At 46.2% G+C, this 18821-nt stretch overlaps 6 protein-coding genes across 6 annotated transcripts; 2 read left to right on the top strand and 4 right to left on the bottom strand.

Annotated features, from left to right (window-relative positions):
• Positions 1-77: 77 nt before the first annotated feature.
• H6S33_010259 (uncharacterized protein) lies at positions 78-2047 on the bottom strand (the record flags this gene model as incomplete). The annotated part of the gene is made up of 2 exons (XM_044841625.1): positions 78-1954; positions 2029-2047. The coding sequence occupies 2 exons, from the start codon at positions 2045-2047 to the stop codon at positions 78-80; spliced, it is 1896 nt and encodes a 631-aa protein (XP_044697402.1).
• A 666-nt stretch (positions 2048-2713) lies between these two features.
• Positions 2714-4342, bottom strand: H6S33_010258 (uncharacterized protein; the record flags this gene model as incomplete). Its single annotated transcript, XM_044841623.1, has 4 exons — positions 2714-2735; positions 2784-2861; positions 2915-3753; positions 3875-4342. The coding sequence occupies 4 exons, from the start codon at positions 4340-4342 to the stop codon at positions 2714-2716; spliced, it is 1407 nt and encodes a 468-aa protein (XP_044697401.1).
• A 42-nt stretch (positions 4343-4384) lies between these two features.
• On the bottom strand, positions 4385-6043 carry H6S33_010257 (uncharacterized protein; the record flags this gene model as incomplete). The annotated part of the gene is made up of 8 exons (XM_044841622.1): positions 4385-4408; positions 4482-4578; positions 4723-4760; positions 4899-5192; positions 5261-5328; positions 5398-5468; positions 5540-5595; positions 6014-6043. The coding sequence occupies 8 exons, from the start codon at positions 6041-6043 to the stop codon at positions 4385-4387; spliced, it is 678 nt and encodes a 225-aa protein (XP_044697400.1).
• A 146-nt stretch (positions 6044-6189) lies between these two features.
• H6S33_010256 (uncharacterized protein) lies at positions 6190-8269 on the bottom strand (the record flags this gene model as incomplete). Its single annotated transcript, XM_044841621.1, has 11 exons — positions 6190-6231; positions 6310-6343; positions 6409-6449; positions 6522-6600; positions 6687-6731; positions 7084-7200; positions 7274-7389; positions 7487-7576; positions 7820-7899; positions 7974-8058; positions 8216-8269. The coding sequence occupies 11 exons, from the start codon at positions 8267-8269 to the stop codon at positions 6190-6192; spliced, it is 783 nt and encodes a 260-aa protein (XP_044697399.1).
• A 3148-nt stretch (positions 8270-11417) lies between these two features.
• Positions 11418-12758, top strand: H6S33_010255 (uncharacterized protein; the record flags this gene model as incomplete). Its single annotated transcript, XM_044841620.1, has 1 exon — positions 11418-12758. One exon carries the CDS (start codon positions 11418-11420, stop codon positions 12756-12758), a length of 1341 nt encoding a protein of 446 aa, XP_044697398.1.
• Positions 12759-16932: 4174 nt separating this feature from the next.
• H6S33_010254 (uncharacterized protein) lies at positions 16933-18245 on the top strand (the record flags this gene model as incomplete). Its single annotated transcript, XM_044841619.1, has 3 exons — positions 16933-17029; positions 17152-17806; positions 17867-18245. 3 exons carry the CDS (start codon positions 16933-16935, stop codon positions 18243-18245), a joined length of 1131 nt encoding a protein of 376 aa, XP_044697397.1.
• Positions 18246-18821: the final 576 nt, after the last annotated feature.

Genomic DNA, 18821 nt, shown 5'->3' with positions numbered 1-18821 from the left:
AGAATCAACCATGAGAATTAACAATGAAAATTAAAAATGAAATCAAACTAATTCTAATCCCACTCGGTCCTTTTATTTCACCACCCACCCCCGGTCTGCTCTCTTTGAATGATTATTCCCATATATCCCCTCCTAACTATTTCAGTCAACTCGGCATCTACCAGGAACCCAAATCGTGATTGTTGTAGATCCGCTGCTGCGCAGTTGATACTTGACCAAAGGACGGATGCACTCTCCACGGGGCTAAGACTCCCACATGCATCGAGATCGCCGAGAATCTGAGTAACCCGCTCCCGAATTTTATGAATTTCCCAAGGCGTGGCCATGGTGTATTTCACGATTTGCGCAGGTCCTGGGATAGTAGAATCTTCAAGCCGTCCTTGTTGAGCGAATGCTGTATGATCTAATGGGCCCAGGATTACTTGGTTAGGTTGATATTGTTGGTGAAACGCATGATTCTGGACTGCGGCATCTAAGCTCGCCCTGTGCATCCGGGCCACCCTCTCTGTTTGGGCCACTCTGGCTAGCAGTTCTTGTTCTATATTCCTTGCCCTTTCAACTCTAATTGCTTGCTCTTCCCGTGCCCTGTTTGCCAAGTCCTCCTTCGACAAGCCCAACCCACGATTCCCAACCCTAACTTCAACCTTGACAGGCTCCAGATTCCCATCACCGCTGGTACCAAGTGGAGTGCCCTCCCTATATCCCATCTTCTCCATCATGCGTCGACCCTTATTCTCCTTGGGAATCTCCGGTGCCTCCTCTCCGACAATGTCACCGTCTTTCAGTTCCCGGAACCTCCGCGGCGTTGTTATTGATGATGATCTATGATCCCTTTGCTTTGTAATAGATACCGGTACGGGGGGCTTGTATTGGAGGCACTGTAGAGAATTTTGTAAAGGGGTTTGTAGAGGTTTCTGTGGAGGTTTGCTGAGCTGTACCGGTTGTGTACTCGGTGTATTCCAGTATAGATCGTTATCATGGTCGGTGAATCTGCCGGGCAATTTATCTTCGACCAATTCCCTTGAAGTGAAAATAGAATTTGGCAGATTATATGGAGCTTCAATAGGGCTTGACTGCTTCCCAGAAGGCTCACCAAGGGGTTTATCTTCGTTTTTTTCGAGCTCAACGGGAGTAAAAGTCGTGGACGAGCTAGCCGAGCTAGAGAAGTTTGGACTAGGTGCAGTGGCGGTTGTAACTGAGCTTCTACGACGCGTAGACATAAAGTTCACACTGCCTGGAGTTTGTAGTATTGCTGCTATGTGAGAAGATAACGAGGGCTGTGGTCTTAAGGATGGTCTCCTAACGGCCTTTTTGATCTCCAACTCCTGCTGTCTCAATTCATGTTCTCTAGGTAGTGATTTCTCCTGCTTCTGGGGTTCTATGTTGGGCTTTGGGGCCACGGACCGGAGAGAAAGGCCTGCGGTGCCTGGTTGTTGCAAAAAAGCAGCCTGTACAGCCAGAGTAACGCCCCCGTCTGAATCTGAATCCGAGCCGTTTTGAAAATTTGTATTTTCCATATTTTTTTCGACACTTCTGTACTCCTCTGATCGCCACTGCTCAAAAATACCGCTATCTGTGGCAGCTGTGGTGGCTCTGGTAGAGTTTAGCGTCGAAGACTCAAAGTCGGAAACTGTGTTGAGAAGAAGAGACTTGAGGTTCGTATTCTGATGTTGCACGCTTGTCGCTAATTTTCTCCTGGGATAATTCTGTGGTCCTGGTTGAAAAAGTACTGGGTGACTTCCCGCAAGTCGCCCGATACCGCGGCTGATCCCAGGTCTTTGCGGCAGCGAAGTGGATGCCTTAAATTCTTGCGGTACATTGGATGCCTTATTCCCTCCAGTATTAATATTGGATGGCTCCTCCAAAAGACCTGGTCGCACAGGGTATAAAGGTCGGTTTGTTGGGGGTGGCCATCGATCCTGTCTGTTGATCACAACAGGCCCAGGTGATTTATCTGAGAAAGATATATTAGCTCAATCAAAATAGCTCTGGTTGCGTCGTTTGAACTTTTGAGAAATATGTAGATACTTTTGATGGGGATATCCATTAAACCGTTCTTATTTCTAAGTGAGCTTGCTCTAGGCAACGTGCGTGACACCGCTTGAATCTCCCGCCAGAGGGTTTGATGAGGTTCAACCCGTATGTACGTTTGCTTTGTTACTGATGGTTCTTGATGTGTTTAATAAGATCAATGATGGATTGCTGGCATATACCGGAGTGTAAGTGATTGGCTGAGTGGGTGGGGCGGTCGTTGGTTGGTTTGGCCTGGGCCGCTATGTGATCACCGGCAGGAGAGGGATGGTTGGCCTGAATGTGTGTCCCGCTTTAGACCGTTTGAATGGTTCGGCACGTTTTTGTACTACATTCTCTGCATTGTACATGTATGTAAGTAAAAAATTTAATGGGACCCGAGAGTCAACAAACTCAGATACTAAGCACATCGTTGGACCATTTGAAGATCACAATCTATCACTCGGTGTTTCGAAAGTGAGTGGATTACGTCAGACTTTATCAAGACGCTGGGATTCGATTCAGTTCAATTCACATTTATTCATAAATTCAAAACAATCATAACTACTCGTAATCTTGGCGAAACATTACAGCCCGCACTAGAATAATATCTAGAACTAATCAATCCAAGTGACAAATCCCTTCAACCATCAATCATAAATCGGGTTCGCTAATTGTAATTTCGTCTCCAGTGGTATAACCTCTAAGCATAACGTCCAAGAACCCTAAAAATGTCAGCATTAAATAGAAGAAAATCCCCAAAGAGCACATACCCCATAACAAACATTCCAGAGCTGACCAAGAAAATGGCCGCCATACGCACTCTAGCTGGTGACCTTGACAGCTCACCGCTAATTTGTTTGTCAGTACGTTACAGCACTGCCTAAGCTCTTAGGAAACTTACTGTAAAAAGTCACGGCTAAGTAATCCCACAAGCCCACCATATAGCAGGAACCCGGCAGACATACTATCAAATACCCCCGTCAAAATGAGCGATCTCTCACTCGCGAGATCATAGTCCTGTCTGACCGCAATACCAATAGCGACACCCATCGGGGTAGTAATTCCGTAAATTGTCGAGCAAACCCACAAGCTCCAATCTTTTGAGTTATGATTATCGAGGTCGATGCTTGCTAGCCTAGATCCGATAGCTAGTCCTTCAAATACTTGATGGAATACAATCGCAATAAAAAGCGCCGTGAACCCATCCCCGGTTGATAAAGCCAAAGAAAGTCCAAGGAAAATACTGTGAAAACATGTTCCAGCCTCTACAATCAGGGTTGATAATAACTCTTGCTGCCTATGGTAGCGCAGTTCAACCTGATGTGCGTCCATATTGGCAATCTCTGCAATCTCAGATTCTGTGAGTGGTGGTGTTTGATTTATCGTCAGAAGATCATCGTGATGAACCGTGCCCATATCACTTGGAGTGTCTTCCTTAGACGCATGCCGATGTGAAGAAACTAGAACGGATCCGTTCTCCTCGGGTTGGTACAACGATCGGTCAATGTTTGCCGGGTCGGATATGCGTGCTTCGTATTCTTCGGACAATCCCGCATTCTTTTCGGCATCTGCTGTAGCTTGGTCATGGAGGGATTCGACCCAACTTTTGGACGAAAAGTCGATAAGGAATATCGCGAACATGGCTGCCATTGCAATAGCGTCCGGCAGAGAGGGGTAATCGGTGGTGAAGAAAGAGGGGAGGCAAGGTGCGGTAAGGTAAGAATGCGCTGCAGGTAGAATCTATATTTCATTAAATCAAATTTAGAATTCTTGAACAAACAAAAAATGCTGCGAAGTATACTTTATATCGTCATGGTATATCACTCGATCAGCTGATTAGGCAAGAATAGCAAGAACTTACATGTATAAATGCGGTCCCGATAATGACACCAGTTCCAAAATGTTTAGTAGCCCATAATACCCATTGAAATGTATTCGATGCAATCTCAGTCACTCTCTCCTTCGTTCCTGTCATGATCGAGATACCATCCTCCGTGTGGAGTTGATCGCTAGTTCGGGCGTCCGCAGTACGTGCATTTTTTTTAATCAGATATCGTATGTAAATTGGCGCATAAGCGGCGGCAGAGCTTGTTACTAGTAATACGAGGAGAGAAGCAAGATGTAACTTGATATCATAATCGACGCCAACCTCTTTTGACCCACCACATGAAGGTCTATATGGGGGGCCGGCAGGGTCGAGTGGCATCATGGTATGAAAGTGTTCAGAAAGATCGTTTAGATGATCTTCCTCAAAATCATCGTCATGCGTGACTACTCCATGGCGCTTCATGAGCAAAGCATGGATCGCGTGGGTAATGATACGATGCATAGTTGTAGTTGGAAATTAATCGGCCTATATAGATGAAATATACTACCGGTAGATGCCCCCCAGAATCTATTTTTCCTAAGGTTAGCTTTAGGTAGTTATGCGTGGTTGAAACCCTATTCTGAATGAAGTGGTTACTTACAAGGTTATGCGTTGAAGTCGTATCAAGTGAGGTTGGTATCCTTGGGGATTGATCTAAACGAATATATGATGCCCTAGGAGATGTCTTCCTGTCTTTCCTATTTTCACACCTCTTTCGAAACCAATTTCTTAGGATGAAGCTCATATAGAACACATTAATAAAAGTGGGAACAATTTAAAAAAAAATGAGAAAGCAACTCCAGGGGACCGACCAATTATAAGTTATGACTTATGAGGGGAACAGTCCGCCTCCGAATTCACAGAACCCCTTCAATGCCTCCTTTATGTGTCAACAACTTTGATTAACATAGGCTCATTTCCAATCTTGGACCGTTCGAAAATACCGCAGTGGGGCGGGAAATTGAGCATAAACGTCCAATATTCCGTCGTGATATACAAAAAATGCCATTTTACTCACCGCTGCACTTGTTTTATGCTGAAGAGCTTCTTCATCTCGGATGAAACCTAATCTCCAGAAAGTCCTTTTTCCCCTTACAGCGATTGGTACCTTGCATGTTGAGATGCAGCCCAAACCCCTTCTTTCCTTTCTCTCCAGCGTGTGCACAAAACACGTGATGCCCCAGCATAAGTTCACCAGCTGCAGGAACGCCGAGAACTTGGTTTCCAGCTTGTTATGATGATCATGACCCGAGGGTGTAAGGGACACTATGGTCGCATGTAGAGGGAACCGGAGATGATCAATTCCTACAAGCTTCATGTGAAGATATCCCCGACCTATTACTTAACTAGCGTTCTTATCAGGGAATGTAGGCATCTTACGGAGCTTGTGTTGAGGAAAAACCTGCCACCATAGACTGCACCAGCGCTTGATACTGATATCCAGTTCACTAAGCTGACATCAGTGGAATGTTTGGAGGCTGTTGCTATGTTTAGCTGCAAGGTGATGGCTGACCTACCTGACTTTAACGCCAATGAAGAAGAAGGCTTCGATCTGTCTTTAAGTACATGTATGTACATGTGGTTCATTCTAGACCCCCACCGTTACGTTACACAATTAATTACAGAGGCAGGATAGATATGGCTGTTTTGCGTAAATACGTTTCTGTGTTTTTTACTCGGCGATTGTCTTCCTGACCAAAAGCCCCAACCCTCACCTATATCATGGCTGCTAACTCAGTCAGAAGATCGGTTTTTGTCTAAATCAAGCCCTTCAATAGAAACTTTTGTGGATTGAGCCGGTTAGACTCTCCCCTCAGTTCAGCCCAAAGGACGCACCGCTGTGTGTCCTACCGGATACCCCTCAACAACCCTGAATCAGAAGATAATTGCATACCCGTACAATGTATCTATCCCAATATCACTCAATGGGATATCGGGTACACTCCATACATGTAAGGTCGGCCTTCATTCTGTCGCCTCCCGTGAGGTCCAATTGAATTTATGCCATAAACAGACAGGCCAGAAAGCTTACAAAAAACATATTTAAACCCCAGAAGCATTCTACAGCGACATCGAGGAACCACCTTCATTCAATATATGAGCATGAGACCTAGTCTTGTGTGTATCCCCTACGGTAAGGTCGCTGTTCGCATGAGACTCCATATCTTTGAGGTTAGATGTGAACGCTATTCGCCAATCACGACAGCTTTGACATTTTCCACAATTGTACAAGACCCTAAGTCAGAGGACATTATTTAAAAGCCATAACTGATAGCTAGTTGTTACCAGATAAGGCGTGTAAGTATCACTCATCCTTGCACCTCTTTAGACAATAGCTTCATAGACAAGCCCTATGTTCTCATCAATCAATTGTGTAATCACGTACGAGCACTCGAAGATGGTGCAAGTAAGATTGGTTAGTCTCTTACATGACTGCCGCATATATAGCCGCATATATAGACCCTAAATCCGGAAGCGAGATAAGCGCGAACGAATCGGATTATCCCCATGCGGGGAGCGCCATAAACCCATAAAATTCGGCGACTGGATTCTGCGATGCAGCCAATAGCTGCTAGCTATCGCCTTAGCTGATGAGGCTCTGAATTAAGCAACATAATCCTCGATTCCCGCGGTTACACACTATCGAAGCAGGGTGCCCCCACGGGACTTGATTAGAGTACATATATGTAGTGTTTGTGGGGGCCAATTTGCTCCGCGCACTGCGGGGAAAGGGCATTAATTGGAGCCGCCTATTAGAAGAACATGAAAGTGCTGTTCTCGCTAAGTGATAGACGAAGATACCCACTAGAAACTTGATGCCAGATATCCATAGCCTTGCTGAACGAGCTCCCTACGTACCGAGCCTTGGGCCCCCCACCATGCAAAAACTGGCTGCCAAATCTGCAGCTAAGAAATATCTGTATGTTAGGCTGGTACGCAAGGAGCTCACTCGACAGGAAAACGTAGTGGAAAAAATAAAGTAAAAAAAATCGGAAAGAAGAGGAAACTTTGCGTGTAATTCCTTCCTCGTGTCATAGGTTATAATCGCATCCTAGGGATTTCTGTTTACTTCTTGCCTTTACCATGTAGGATTTTCAACCTACATGTTGCATACAATTAATGAAGTAATCAACCAATGTGGGATTTTCAGCTTGCTTTGATGCTATCATAATGATGGCTGGGCTGGGCTGAGCTGACCGCACCTGGATAATTCGAAACCGATAACTCGGCGGCTTGAATCTACCCTATCTATCCTCACGACCAGGGCTGCATAGTATATCATGTTGGGGAGGTTTTGCACGTGTGGTAAACAGAGGGCCCTATAAGAAACTGCTTTTTAGCCCTAGGGCACATTTCCCTCCAGAAGTACGCGTATGTCGCCAGTTATCGAACCTGCTAGTGTCCATGATAATGGCAAGTGGCGATCCGGTAGAGAATGGTGGAGGCTCGGTGGGAGCCAGAATTCGGATATCATTATCTCGGTGCCGACAATTTCGTTCTAGAGAGTACTAGTAACCTCGACGTAAAGGATCGAATTATTGCAGGGATATTGATCCGAGCCAATCTGTCAGTTGTGGCTGGCGAGAGGCGAATCAAAGTCGTTACCAGCAAATGGTAAATTTTGAGATCATTCATGCACATTGAAAGTAGAATCGGGACTAAATCAAAATAAGCCCATTTAGTGTTTGTAGATACCTGCCGATCAGATACCAAGTCAGCCCCTGGTATCAAGCTTGGGTCAAACGAGTGATATCCTGTGATGCTACCATGCGATGCTGTTTCAAAGGCAGCATCGTTTAGTGCCTCTATGTCGAGGTCTACGGACTTCGAATGAGTTTTTCTGATTGACGTAAAGGAAATAGTGGATTGCGCAATGCATCGTGTTTGCTTCTGTCAAGTAGAATCCGTATTCTTATATACAGAATATGACAAACTTACTTCTATGGGTCCAATCCCTTTGACACCCACCAATACAGTCGTTTTTTGACAGGTAAACGGATTCGATTTCTGTCCAGCCGCTTGGAATTGTTATTTCTTTATCCTTCAGCTGAAATCTGATCGATTCGCTCTGCTTCTCGCGATGATCACGGACGAACTCCTTGAAGCACTTCTACCCTCAATTCCTGTGGAAGTAAAAACTCCGGAGGGTCTGAGCTTTGGCAAACTATTGGGTAGGGCTGTTTTATAAATCCGTCCAAATGCTCAGTTCAATAGATATGACGACTTATTCCCCCCCCCCCGGTCGGCGGATATCGCGAATCAAAAAACAGCGAATTACCACAATGAATAGTAAAAAGACTCGTGGATGTCTTGCTTAGGATGCGCATGTCTCACCTCGAGACTGAAGTGGATCCACTCTTCAACCCTATCGGTAGATTGAGTGAACATGAGGCGGAAGATCGTCTGATGTTGTGGTTAAACAGCACAAGCGAAGCGCTTTCGTCCGATATGCATATTTTTTTTCGTGATTGAGGATAGACACGTTCGAGGCTTAGGGAGGCGGGCTTTGCTGGCGCTGTCAATCAACATCATGCTATCAATGAAAAGAAAAAAAACACAATCGATCCGAAGAAAGGACGACAAGAGCACGAATACTCGCCGGCGCGACGCGAATTGATGACTGCAGATAAGGCCACGCCCCTAAAGCACTGGATATGTTTTAAAGGCATAGTATTCGTGGTGCAGAAGAAGCTTAAGTAGTCTGCGCATCTTGGGTGCGACACTAGGAGAAAAGGGAAAGAAGGAAGGGATGTGAATGGGTATACTGAAGGCGGAATCTCGGGGGTCGAATCAAGGTGTCACGGTGACGAAAGTTACCCTATTTGCCAAGTAATACGTGACACTCACAAGAGTAACTGATGTGGGATTTGAGCGTGGGGAGAACAAAAAAAAAAAAAAGATAACGCGGCAGACAATCATATTGGAAAATATTAGGGTTAGGCTTCGGAGAACCTCACTACGCCGGTTGTACCTGGTTCTATTAGGAATGATTGGCGAAAAGATAAATATAAAAACAGCAGGATGTCTTTCTTGTTTTTTTTCTCTCGAAGTGTAGCCTGTATCTAGATGCAAGATGATGTGAGTCGCTCCTTATCTTACCGGATAGGTGGCTGTGACGGCGATACTACATGTAGCCGCTGCTTTTCGAGCATATATACCTGTATTTATGCGCAATGAACAAACTATACTGACAATAGCGAATGTAATTATATACTCTAGGCTCCGTTTATATCTACATTCGTGTGGTTTATATTACTGAGCAGGAGTACTCCTCGGTATGGTATGCCAAGAGTAGGGGGTACGTATTAAAGTATTTACCAATATAAAACTAACATAACCATATAAATGAAGGCGTTATACTTTAAATCAGTACTATTCAATCTGTGATATGCTTCGGACATTGGATCTAGAGTACTCTGATATTCTCTACCTACATGTATGGTGCTTTGATGTTGAAAAAGTAAATAAAAATGGCATCGTCAATTGTGAGTGCGCAACGGATTAACTAGACTACATGTATCTTGATTTTAGGAGCCCCCCAAGTTGACGTTGACATGACAAGCGAAAGCAGAAGAACCCTCCCTCATCGCACTGCACCGCACGGCACATTCCGCGAATCAAGATTTGCGACTGCAGGGGCCTCTTCGAAACGAGTCCCGAATCACGGGCCTTCGGAGGATGAGGAAGGGCGGATAAATTGGCGCCGGAGCGAATCAAATTTTCCTTATCAGCATCAACTCCCTGACCGCGGAGCATCCTGGGACCTAGAAGAGTATCACACTAAGTATATTTATGTATGATATCTGAATCCCAATCTCAAATATCCCACATGGGAGTAACATTTCAGCTGCTATAGTAGTACGTACATGTATGTACATACCTATTGGCCTTGTGGCTGGTTTGGGCTGGCTGGCTCTGGCGCAGAAGCAGCAGGAATAGGAGCAGGAACAGGCAACAAGCAGCAGGCAGCAGGCAACGTCCTGCTGTGTCCTGTGCCTCGAAATCCAAAATGTGTATCAGTTATTATCTTCAATAGGTGTCTACGGGGGTGCAAGCTGCTAGTCTATAATTTCCGAACACCAGATAGGGACATGTATACACACTAGATACAGCTGTATAGATACAGCGAAAGGCGAGCCGTTTCTGCACCCACACGGCTCGTTTCACGAATCGCGATCTGAGAGTGCTGCGGTCCACAGTGGCTCTGTACCGTGTCGTTAGGTCTGACTGATAGCAGCGTGTTTCTCATTTTCCTTTACTTCTATTTCCATCTCGAGTTCACGTATTCGCGCTGGTTTCTTTTCCTTCCTATAACCTACATAATGTCTGATGATGCTGTTTCGAACCCGGCTACACCATGCCACGAATTCCTCATTGGTATCCCATCCGTTTTGTGCGCTGTATCGACTGCATTGAGCTCATCAGAAGGTTTGAGGTAGGCATGTATGTGAAGACTAGTACGTAGTAGGTGAGTTGGTGAATGGCCTTGTTGGTGTGTGTTGCCGTATGGATTCCTATTTTACTCCCGAGTCTTTATGAAACTCGAGAGGATGTTTTTACATTGGATTTATTTATCTGGATAGGAGCGGGATCAGTCTCACAGTACTACACGCCTACACTCTCCAAGCCATAAGTCATGTTCCGCCCATGAACACGTCTATTGCGACTCCAGTTTGGCGATCATTGATTGGATGGGATCGCGGTTGCTGCAGCGAGATGTGCGGTCAATCAATGTCAGTCAGTCAATAGCCCATGTTGCTCTGTTCCGTGCATATCATGTTGCACCCTTCCGTGCATCTACTATCATTCCGTGGGTGGTGGTTGAGGTGCCCTTGTCTTAAAATTGTCTTGTCTTGTCTGATATTTTTGCTTCTCGGCTGGTTTTTCCGATTGCCTGGGTCAAGTTACAGGGCGAAAATCGTTACTCTAGAGCTGTCTAGGGTGCGCGTAATTGTCTGTCCTGCCCAGTGTCGGCGGCCAGTCGATGCAGCACCCCTTTCCCTTGGAAATAGTACTAAGATGTTCGCGCATATTGGCTATCGTCATCACTCCATTTGATTATGCCTGACTTACTACATTACTAGTTGTTCCAGGTTTGTGACTTCCTTGTTTTCCCTGTCCTTCCTCTTCTCTAATAACCATTCCTGTCCTCTTCTCATCCACTCTTTTCTTTTCATTCCCTTTTCTCCTATTTATCTCCACATCCTCGCTCGCTTGCTTTCCGGCCTAGTTGCCTTACTTTACCCTCGTTTCTATAAACCTTAATCCATCAATTGCTAGTATCTGGTAGCTGTACAAGTATCACTCGCTCCCATCCAGCAGTAACGGCAACCCTCATATTATTAGCACACCACTATTATATCCAATACTGCCACTACTATTGCAACAATTATATTAATCGAGACAGAGAAAGAAGAAAGAAGAGTGAGTTAGAAGAGAAGGATTTGGAAAACAGATAGTGAGGGAGAAAAATAAAAAGTAAAAAAAAAAAAGTGAGAGAGAGAGAGAGAGGGAGAACAAATACAGATCACACAAAATGCCGAAACTTCGATCTTCCAAGTCAGTCCCTGCCGGAACCAAAGATGCTTCCCAAGCTGTCAAGAAGCGGAGTAGCCTAAGAGCTATGTTTTCATTTTGGAAATTTTCAAAGAAGACACCTGTGCTTGCTGAAGCCGAAATCGCCAATCCTATCATCAGTGGACCTGCTTCGAAGAGTCTTGGATTTTCTACAGCATCACTACCCACTGGACCTACCAGGGAGCGTTCAGACAGTGAAGGTTCAAGTTCAAGTGCAAATTCAGAACCAGCTCTCCCAACCATTCGAACCTCATCAACTGCATCCATACCCGCAGAGGTACGGCCACCTTTTGCCCGTCATGCACCATCTCCGTCAAATTCGTCTGCTTCCTCACTCGAATTTACGTCAGATGCATCTACAGCAGCAACCTCACCCTCAAACTCGTCCCCATCAATTTTGATTAAGTCATTATCATCGGCCTCAATAGTTACGATGGGTGGTGGTTCGGCGACAGCCATAGCAGATACCCCAGTGGAACCCATTTCTCCGCCAAAGCAGGTATCACCGAACACTACAAAGCTTCCAAAGCCCGTAAAAAGGTCAACGGACAGCTACCAAAAACATCCCTCACCACTTTCGAGTGTCATGGATGCCCACTCACCATATACCATGCCTTCTGCACCTCCAAGGTCAATGACAAGTCAAAGTCACGAGAACCACCAGCCAAGGAGAAGGAGCTCACTGGGGAACTTCCTGCGCCGTAGCCAGTCCCACCCGGATCTTGCAGACCTCACGCAAGAATATCTCCCACCGCTTCCTCCTATGCCGAAATCGAACTCTTCTTCTTCTTCGCGACCAAGATCTTCCAGTTCCTTGGCACGTGCAAAATCATTCCGCAGACGATCAGACGGCAGAAAACCCGATGGTGTTGGTGGTTACACCGAAGATCAAAAAATAGAACGCATGTCAATTCTCGGAGCGGATCCAGCGGGATACGGATATTATCTTTATCCGACCTCGAAACCAGAAGCTTCTAACGAGAAAAACAGCAGCACTAGCGGCTCTGGAAAGCGTACGAGGCCTGCCTATCTTGAGGACTGGAAGAGACATAGCTGGGGATCAAGTTCAGACAATGGCCGTGTCAGTACAACCGCGGCACCAAGTAGTAAGGCCTGGAAGGAGGCCAGGGGCCGTAGTTTTCGGAGAACTGTCACCCAAGCCATACCAGAAGAGGCCGGAGATTCACTTGATCCAGATATGCGTGCACAAAGCCCTGACAGCGGGTGCGACTCGTCAGATATGCCTTCTACAGGAAAGGGAAAGGAGATCGAACATGCCGATGCTATTTTGAGGGTGTAACGGGAGGCATAAAATATTATTTATGCAACTCATTTTGTAACCGAGGATTAGACGATGGAGACTAAGGATGACTCGCCTACGATCAGGGTAGACACGGTGGAAGTTTAATTGGTGGCTGAGAAAGTTTAGGGGTGATTTTTTTCTTTTCTTTTTGGAAGCGGTTCACCGGTAAAGCGTTCAGCTCTACGTGCATTCATTTTGTTTATTTAAGGCCATTACATGATTTTTGAGGATTCCTGTTTTGGAAAGATGGACATTGGAATTATGGTCAACGGGGGTGGGTAGGGTTAGCTGCGAGGGTAAAATACAGGCATAGAGGGATCGATGACCCGGAGTTTGTTACAATCTTTTTTTTCCTTCTCTCTTTTCCTTTCCTTTTTTTTTCTTTTCATTCTTGTATACTTTTCTGCACATACCAAGAGTTTTTTTTTTTTACCCCTTTGTTTTTCTATTTCCTCGTGTGTATCGCGGCCTTCATACCGAAGGAACGACGAATCATTCCTTTTCTGCGCCTTTCTTTATTATTTTTATTATTATTATTTTTTTTTTGTTATGGGTGGTGGATTTCTTTTTGCAATTTGTATTTTTGCACTGGCGAACAGTGGCGTTTATATAGGCGTCCCCTTTTTTCTTATTCTCAATGACGATATTATATAACTAATGCCGAAGATTTTTTTTTCTTCTTCTTGTTCCTCCTCCTCGCTCATTATCATAAGTGAAGCATAGCTATTTCGATTATTTCAAGAAGGGTGGGTTTGGATACAATAATATTCGCTTATTCCGGAAAAGCTCCTTGGCCAGCTGCAGTCAGTGTGAGTGATGTCTTGTGCTATGAATAAGCTTCGGTTCTGGCTTTCACGTGATTTAGGTTTTCTAGTAAAACCCGTTTTTACCGCATCCGGAGGGGTAAATAATGTTGTTAGGGTTAGTTAGTAGCTCTCCGTACTCCGATCTGGCCTTTTCTTTAGTTGAATCGGGGCTTTCTCGCTGCTCCTTCTCGTTGTTCTTTCCGGACCTTCATTTCGGTTGCCCTGAGATTCTGAACAAGAAAAAGAGCTTTGATTGAGGGGCAATTTGTATCGGAAACGTGCCATGGAATTATCTACGGAACGAAGGCACGATTATTAGGGTACTGGTAGTAGTAGTAACCCTTACCCTCTTGTCCTCTTCTACTACCTTCACTACATAAGTAGCCTTACCCTCCGCGGTTTCTACGGATTTGAAGGGAAGAGGTGGGTTCTGCAGGTATACCTAATCGGTACTATTGCATATGCTAAGACTCGGTTATTTTGGTGGCTATGGATTTGCAATGATGTCGAGCTCAGTATGCTGTTTACTTTTTTTCAGGCGGACGTACAGACAGGGCCATAGGGATAGGAGCTGGTGATATGATGCTGGGTTGGGTTAATAGAGTAATAGTTGCAGGGTATGTTGGGAGAGCTTGTGTAGATTGGGAACCGGCGAGCTCGCAGCCCATCCCCCCCCCCCCCCCCCCCCCAAAATCCCATCCCTCAACCACTGGAGAGGGAAGGTTGGGCATCGTGACTTGAATTTTGGGAAGAGGTTTTTTTGGGGGGGGGGGGGGGGGGAAGCTAGTATATGTAGGCGATCTGAATACTTGATCGAAACGTTCGAAGCTCGCAGGGTGGTAGGAATTGTTTGAAAGAGGTGGTTAACGCCGAAAGAGACAATAGCCCCGGGTCGATATGTTCTTCAATGGCCAGTCGACGGGGGGCTCATCGATGATGGTGATGATGGATGGGGGCCGTTTTCCAATAATATTTGTTTGGTGGGGTGCATTGGTAGCTGCTGCTACTGCTGGTGGGTTGTTATTTAACTAAGGGGGAGGGGGAGGGGGAGGGGGTTGGAAGTGGAGGAGGGGAGGAGGAAGACGATGATGATGGGGGGTGTGAGTTGAGAAGTTGACCAGGGAGGAATTCGCGAAGGCGGGGGTTGTGCGAATAACGACTGCCTGCCTGCCTACCCGCGACTGTTGGTACCGTATCAAAATACCTGACTGTACATGAACGGGAGAGACGATATGGCGGATCGGGCACACTGCAGGATGTAGGTGGAAGTAGACTCGTGGAGTAGGTACTCCACTACTCGCCTCCTCAATGTGATTAGGACCGGATTGTTGCACCATTTCTCACGCACTTCTCTCTTCATCCCCTCCTCCTCTCAGCGTCCAACCCCCCCCTCTCCTTCCTACATCTCCTACTCCCCCCCACCATGATTTATGGGGATACGCAGTGAGAACCAGCAAGGGACGAGCTACTACATAGTCCACCCTTCGGGCCAGAACCCGTAAGAAAAAGTAAATAGTTAGAACCCATGTCGATTTCTCTACTCACCACCTCTCCCCCCCCCCCCCCCCCCGCGAATGGAAATGGATGGGTCAATTGTAATCCCATTTTCACTCTCAGTCCATAACTCCTCATCTCCACGGGTCCAAACGGATTGAAAGTTCCAGAGCAACTTGTTTTTTTTATTTTTTCCCTTACTTTTCTATCCCTGACTGGGCCGCGCACGCGTATATCCTATATCATAAGCTGATCCCACTTCCATCGCCTCTCTGGCTGCTTGCTCGCCCGCACCAACATACTCTCTACAGTGTTCTCCGCAGTTGCCAGGCCCCATCCTCTTCCGGCGAACTTGTGATATGAATCGTAAAAAAGCATACCCCCTCCTCATCCTCCTCCACATTCACTCTTACACTTAACACTCCCCCCCTTCTCATTATTCCTTTTTCTCTCTCACTCTCTCTGTTACTGGTTATTACTGGTAGAGTGATCATCTCGCCATTCATCCCAACTTACTTATGTACATGTAGTTACTCTGTTTCCTTATTTCGTTACTACCTTTCTCTTTTGGGCTTGCACGCTAGTACTCTCTACCTTTCTTAGTTTAAAAGATGGTCAGGTTGACTCGAACGGACATCAACGAACGATGATAGAACGATCGGCATCGTAGGAATAAAAAAAAGAATTGAAGGCATCACCTCGTGCGTCTACTCTTCTTGCGTATACGCATATGTATGCACATGTAGACTATCTACTACCTACCTCTCATATCCGCGCATCGATAGGGAAAGAGCCTCTTCTCCTTCTTCCTTCTTCCATCCGGCCAAGTTTTTTGAGGTCATTTGACGATTCAAGCCTCTTCCCCTTTGGCCGAGAAATCGTACACCCCCCCCCCCCAATTCCCCTCCCCCCGCAGTGACTCCGGGGGTGTGAGGAGGAGAGGGGGGGGGGGGGGGGGGGTGGGCAACAAAGAAGAAGAAGAAGCGGAAAAGCCTAGCTAGTGCCCAGTCCAAACAACACCCCCCTTCTGCAACGCAACCCCCCCCTTCTCTGGTCTGGTCTGCTCCACCCACCCCCGGGACCTCTCTTCTAGGTATGTGAGTGGTGTGTTGCCTGTGGTGGTGGGTGGGTGTGAGTTGCACAGTGCAGCTTGGGAAACAGCTAAAAAGGAGGGGGGAATCGTCTACCCAGAGCGAGCAGGAGACTGCTAGACTGACTTTTTTTTTATCACTACCGTTACTTCCAATATTACCCACAACTATTTTCGCTCTCTCCTTCACATTTCTCCAAACCTCACTTCTAATCTTTATATCTCAAAAAAAGTATACTGATTTATCATCTTACAATCTCGGCGGAGTTGCTACTGCAGCCTACTGCTGCTGCTTCTGGGCAATACATTCAACCCACACTTCCGAGTGCTGTTTTCTATCGATACCGTGACCGGGTACATTCTACGTCATTGCAAGAATAGTCAAAAAAAATCTGTTGTCCCCCAAAACGCGTCTCACCAAAATAAAACTCCTCCACCTCCCTCAACCACTAGCCGGCATCATACACAACCACCCCTCCACATTCCATACATATCACCCACTACCCCTCCTCCATAGCCTCCTTCCACAAATCTTGCCTCTGGTGAGTAATTGTCCATAGTTTGAAGATACACAATTCTCTCTTTCAAAGTGTCATTGCGGTCTCATACTCTTCGTTCAATACTGAACGAGAACTACAGCTCTCTGCTCCGCGGATCGCAGCTCTTCCGTCCCGGAAAAGAATATAGCCCTCTTAGAACTTTCGAAGTGGCTTCACCATCAGTTCAGAGTGCCCCCGTCTGCGACGGGGCTACGGGCACCAAGAGGAAGAGGGCCGGAGAGATGAAGTACTACGCGGTACGGACCGGGTTTAACCCTGGTATTTACACCAGTTGGAAGGATTGTCTAGGGCAGATCACTGGTTTCAAGGGAGCAAAATGTATGTAGCTTCCTTGGACCGCCCCTCCCTCCCAACCCCCCCCAACCCCTTCCCTTCAATCAATTCCTGTGCGTTGTTCACTAGCTTTTCCGTCGTATGATCCACAACCTAATATTGCATAGTCAAGTCATTCCCTTCCGAAGAAGAAGCGCAGCTGTTTCTTTCAGGGACTGATCCCTCGCTCGATCCTGCATCGTCCTCATATACAGCGAAATTCTACGGTGTTCGCAGCGGCAAGACTCCCGGCGTATACACTGATTGGGCCTCAGCTGAGCAGCAAGTCGTCGGCGTTCAGAAACCAAAGGTCCGATGTTTCCCTACCCGCGAGGAAGCTGAGGCCTTTGTCAACGGCAGTGGGTCCGGTGGCAGTGAGGGATCGCCGGTGAGCGTCAATGGGCGCGAAAAGGCTGCCAGGAACGGTGCGGGGGAGAGTGTAAAGAGTTTTGGCAGAGACGGGTCTTCATCGGACCCGGAACAGAGCACGCCTGCTCTAAAGAAGAGGAAGAGCGTGGGAAACAATTTGGTGCAGCAGGAAAGTGTCTCCCCCGTGGAGCATATGCAACATCAGCAACAGTTTCCCAGTGTGTCTTTAGCAGATCCGAGGGAGGAAAACGACGGTTCCACATCCGAGGAGGCGGAGCGCAAAAAACCGAAGCCGAGGGTTACTGCGAAAAAGAACTCCATCCTCAGGATTTATACCGATGGAAGTGCTCTCGGAAATGGTAGAGATACAGCTATGGCTGGTGTTGGCGTGTGGTTCGGCGATAGGGATGCGAGGTGGGATATCTATTTCATTGATCGCTCCAATGCGCATACTTACTAACGTTCAAGTTCCAGAAATATTTCTGAACCCCTCATAGGTCCTCGCCAGACAAATCAGAGAGCTGAACTTACTGCAATTCTCCGCGCCATCAATGTTGCGCCACTGCACCGCGAGGTGTTGATTTATACTGATTCCAAATACGCCATCAATTGTGTCACAGTTTGGCACATCAACTGGATAAAAAACAATTGGATTACGAGTGTGGGAAGGCCTGTGGAAAATCAAGATTTGATCGAAAAAATCCTGGAAAAGGTCAAGGAGAGAGTAGAGTATGGTAGCCAAACGAGATTCGAGTGGGTACAGGGTCATACTGGACATAATGATGGGAATTCTCAAGCCGACAAGCTAGCGGTTGAAGGTGCGAGGATGGCAAGGGCCGTCAATCGGCCTTAGCTTGAATGCAGAGGGAAAGAAATTGGGGGGGGGTTCACTTCAGAGTGATTATTTATCCGTGACGGTCATTAACTTTTTATTATTTCCAGGGTTTCATCAATTTTTATTTATTTTTAAGGCTGGTTTGTAAAACACCGATCAGAAGCAGGGGCAGATTTCCTTTTTAAAAAAGCAGAAAAAGAAAGAACGAAAAAAAGAGGGGGAGAATTGGGCTTTGGGGTTTCGTGGGTGATGTGGGAACGGCAAAACAAAATGGGTGGCTTTTTGTGATTTTTACGCGATTTTATACTGTTTTTCGAGTTTATTATTGTTATTCTTGTTCATGGGTCAGGCAGCTTCGAATTTTGCGTTTGTATCTTTTTTTTCTCTGTCATTTCCGGTTTTTTCGTTTTTTTTTTCGTTTTTTTTTTTTTTCATTTCTTTCAAATCCCCTTTACAGACGGGCTAGCTTTGCCTTTACTTATTCATTAGCAGCCCTTCCTTCTACCCTATCCTGTCTTACGGGAATCTATCTAGGGAGCTGTCAATCTCCTCTCTTGCACACACACATACACACACACTTTCTGTGGAATCTTC

Source organism: Morchella sextelata, assembly GCF_020137385.1.
Source record: "Morchella sextelata strain SCLS chromosome Unknown scls_4, whole genome shotgun sequence".
NCBI classification, from domain to species: Eukaryota; Fungi; Ascomycota; class Pezizomycetes; order Pezizales; family Morchellaceae; genus Morchella; species Morchella sextelata.
Note: the sequence above shows the minus strand (reverse complement) of the source record. Positions and strands in the feature narration are given on the sequence as shown.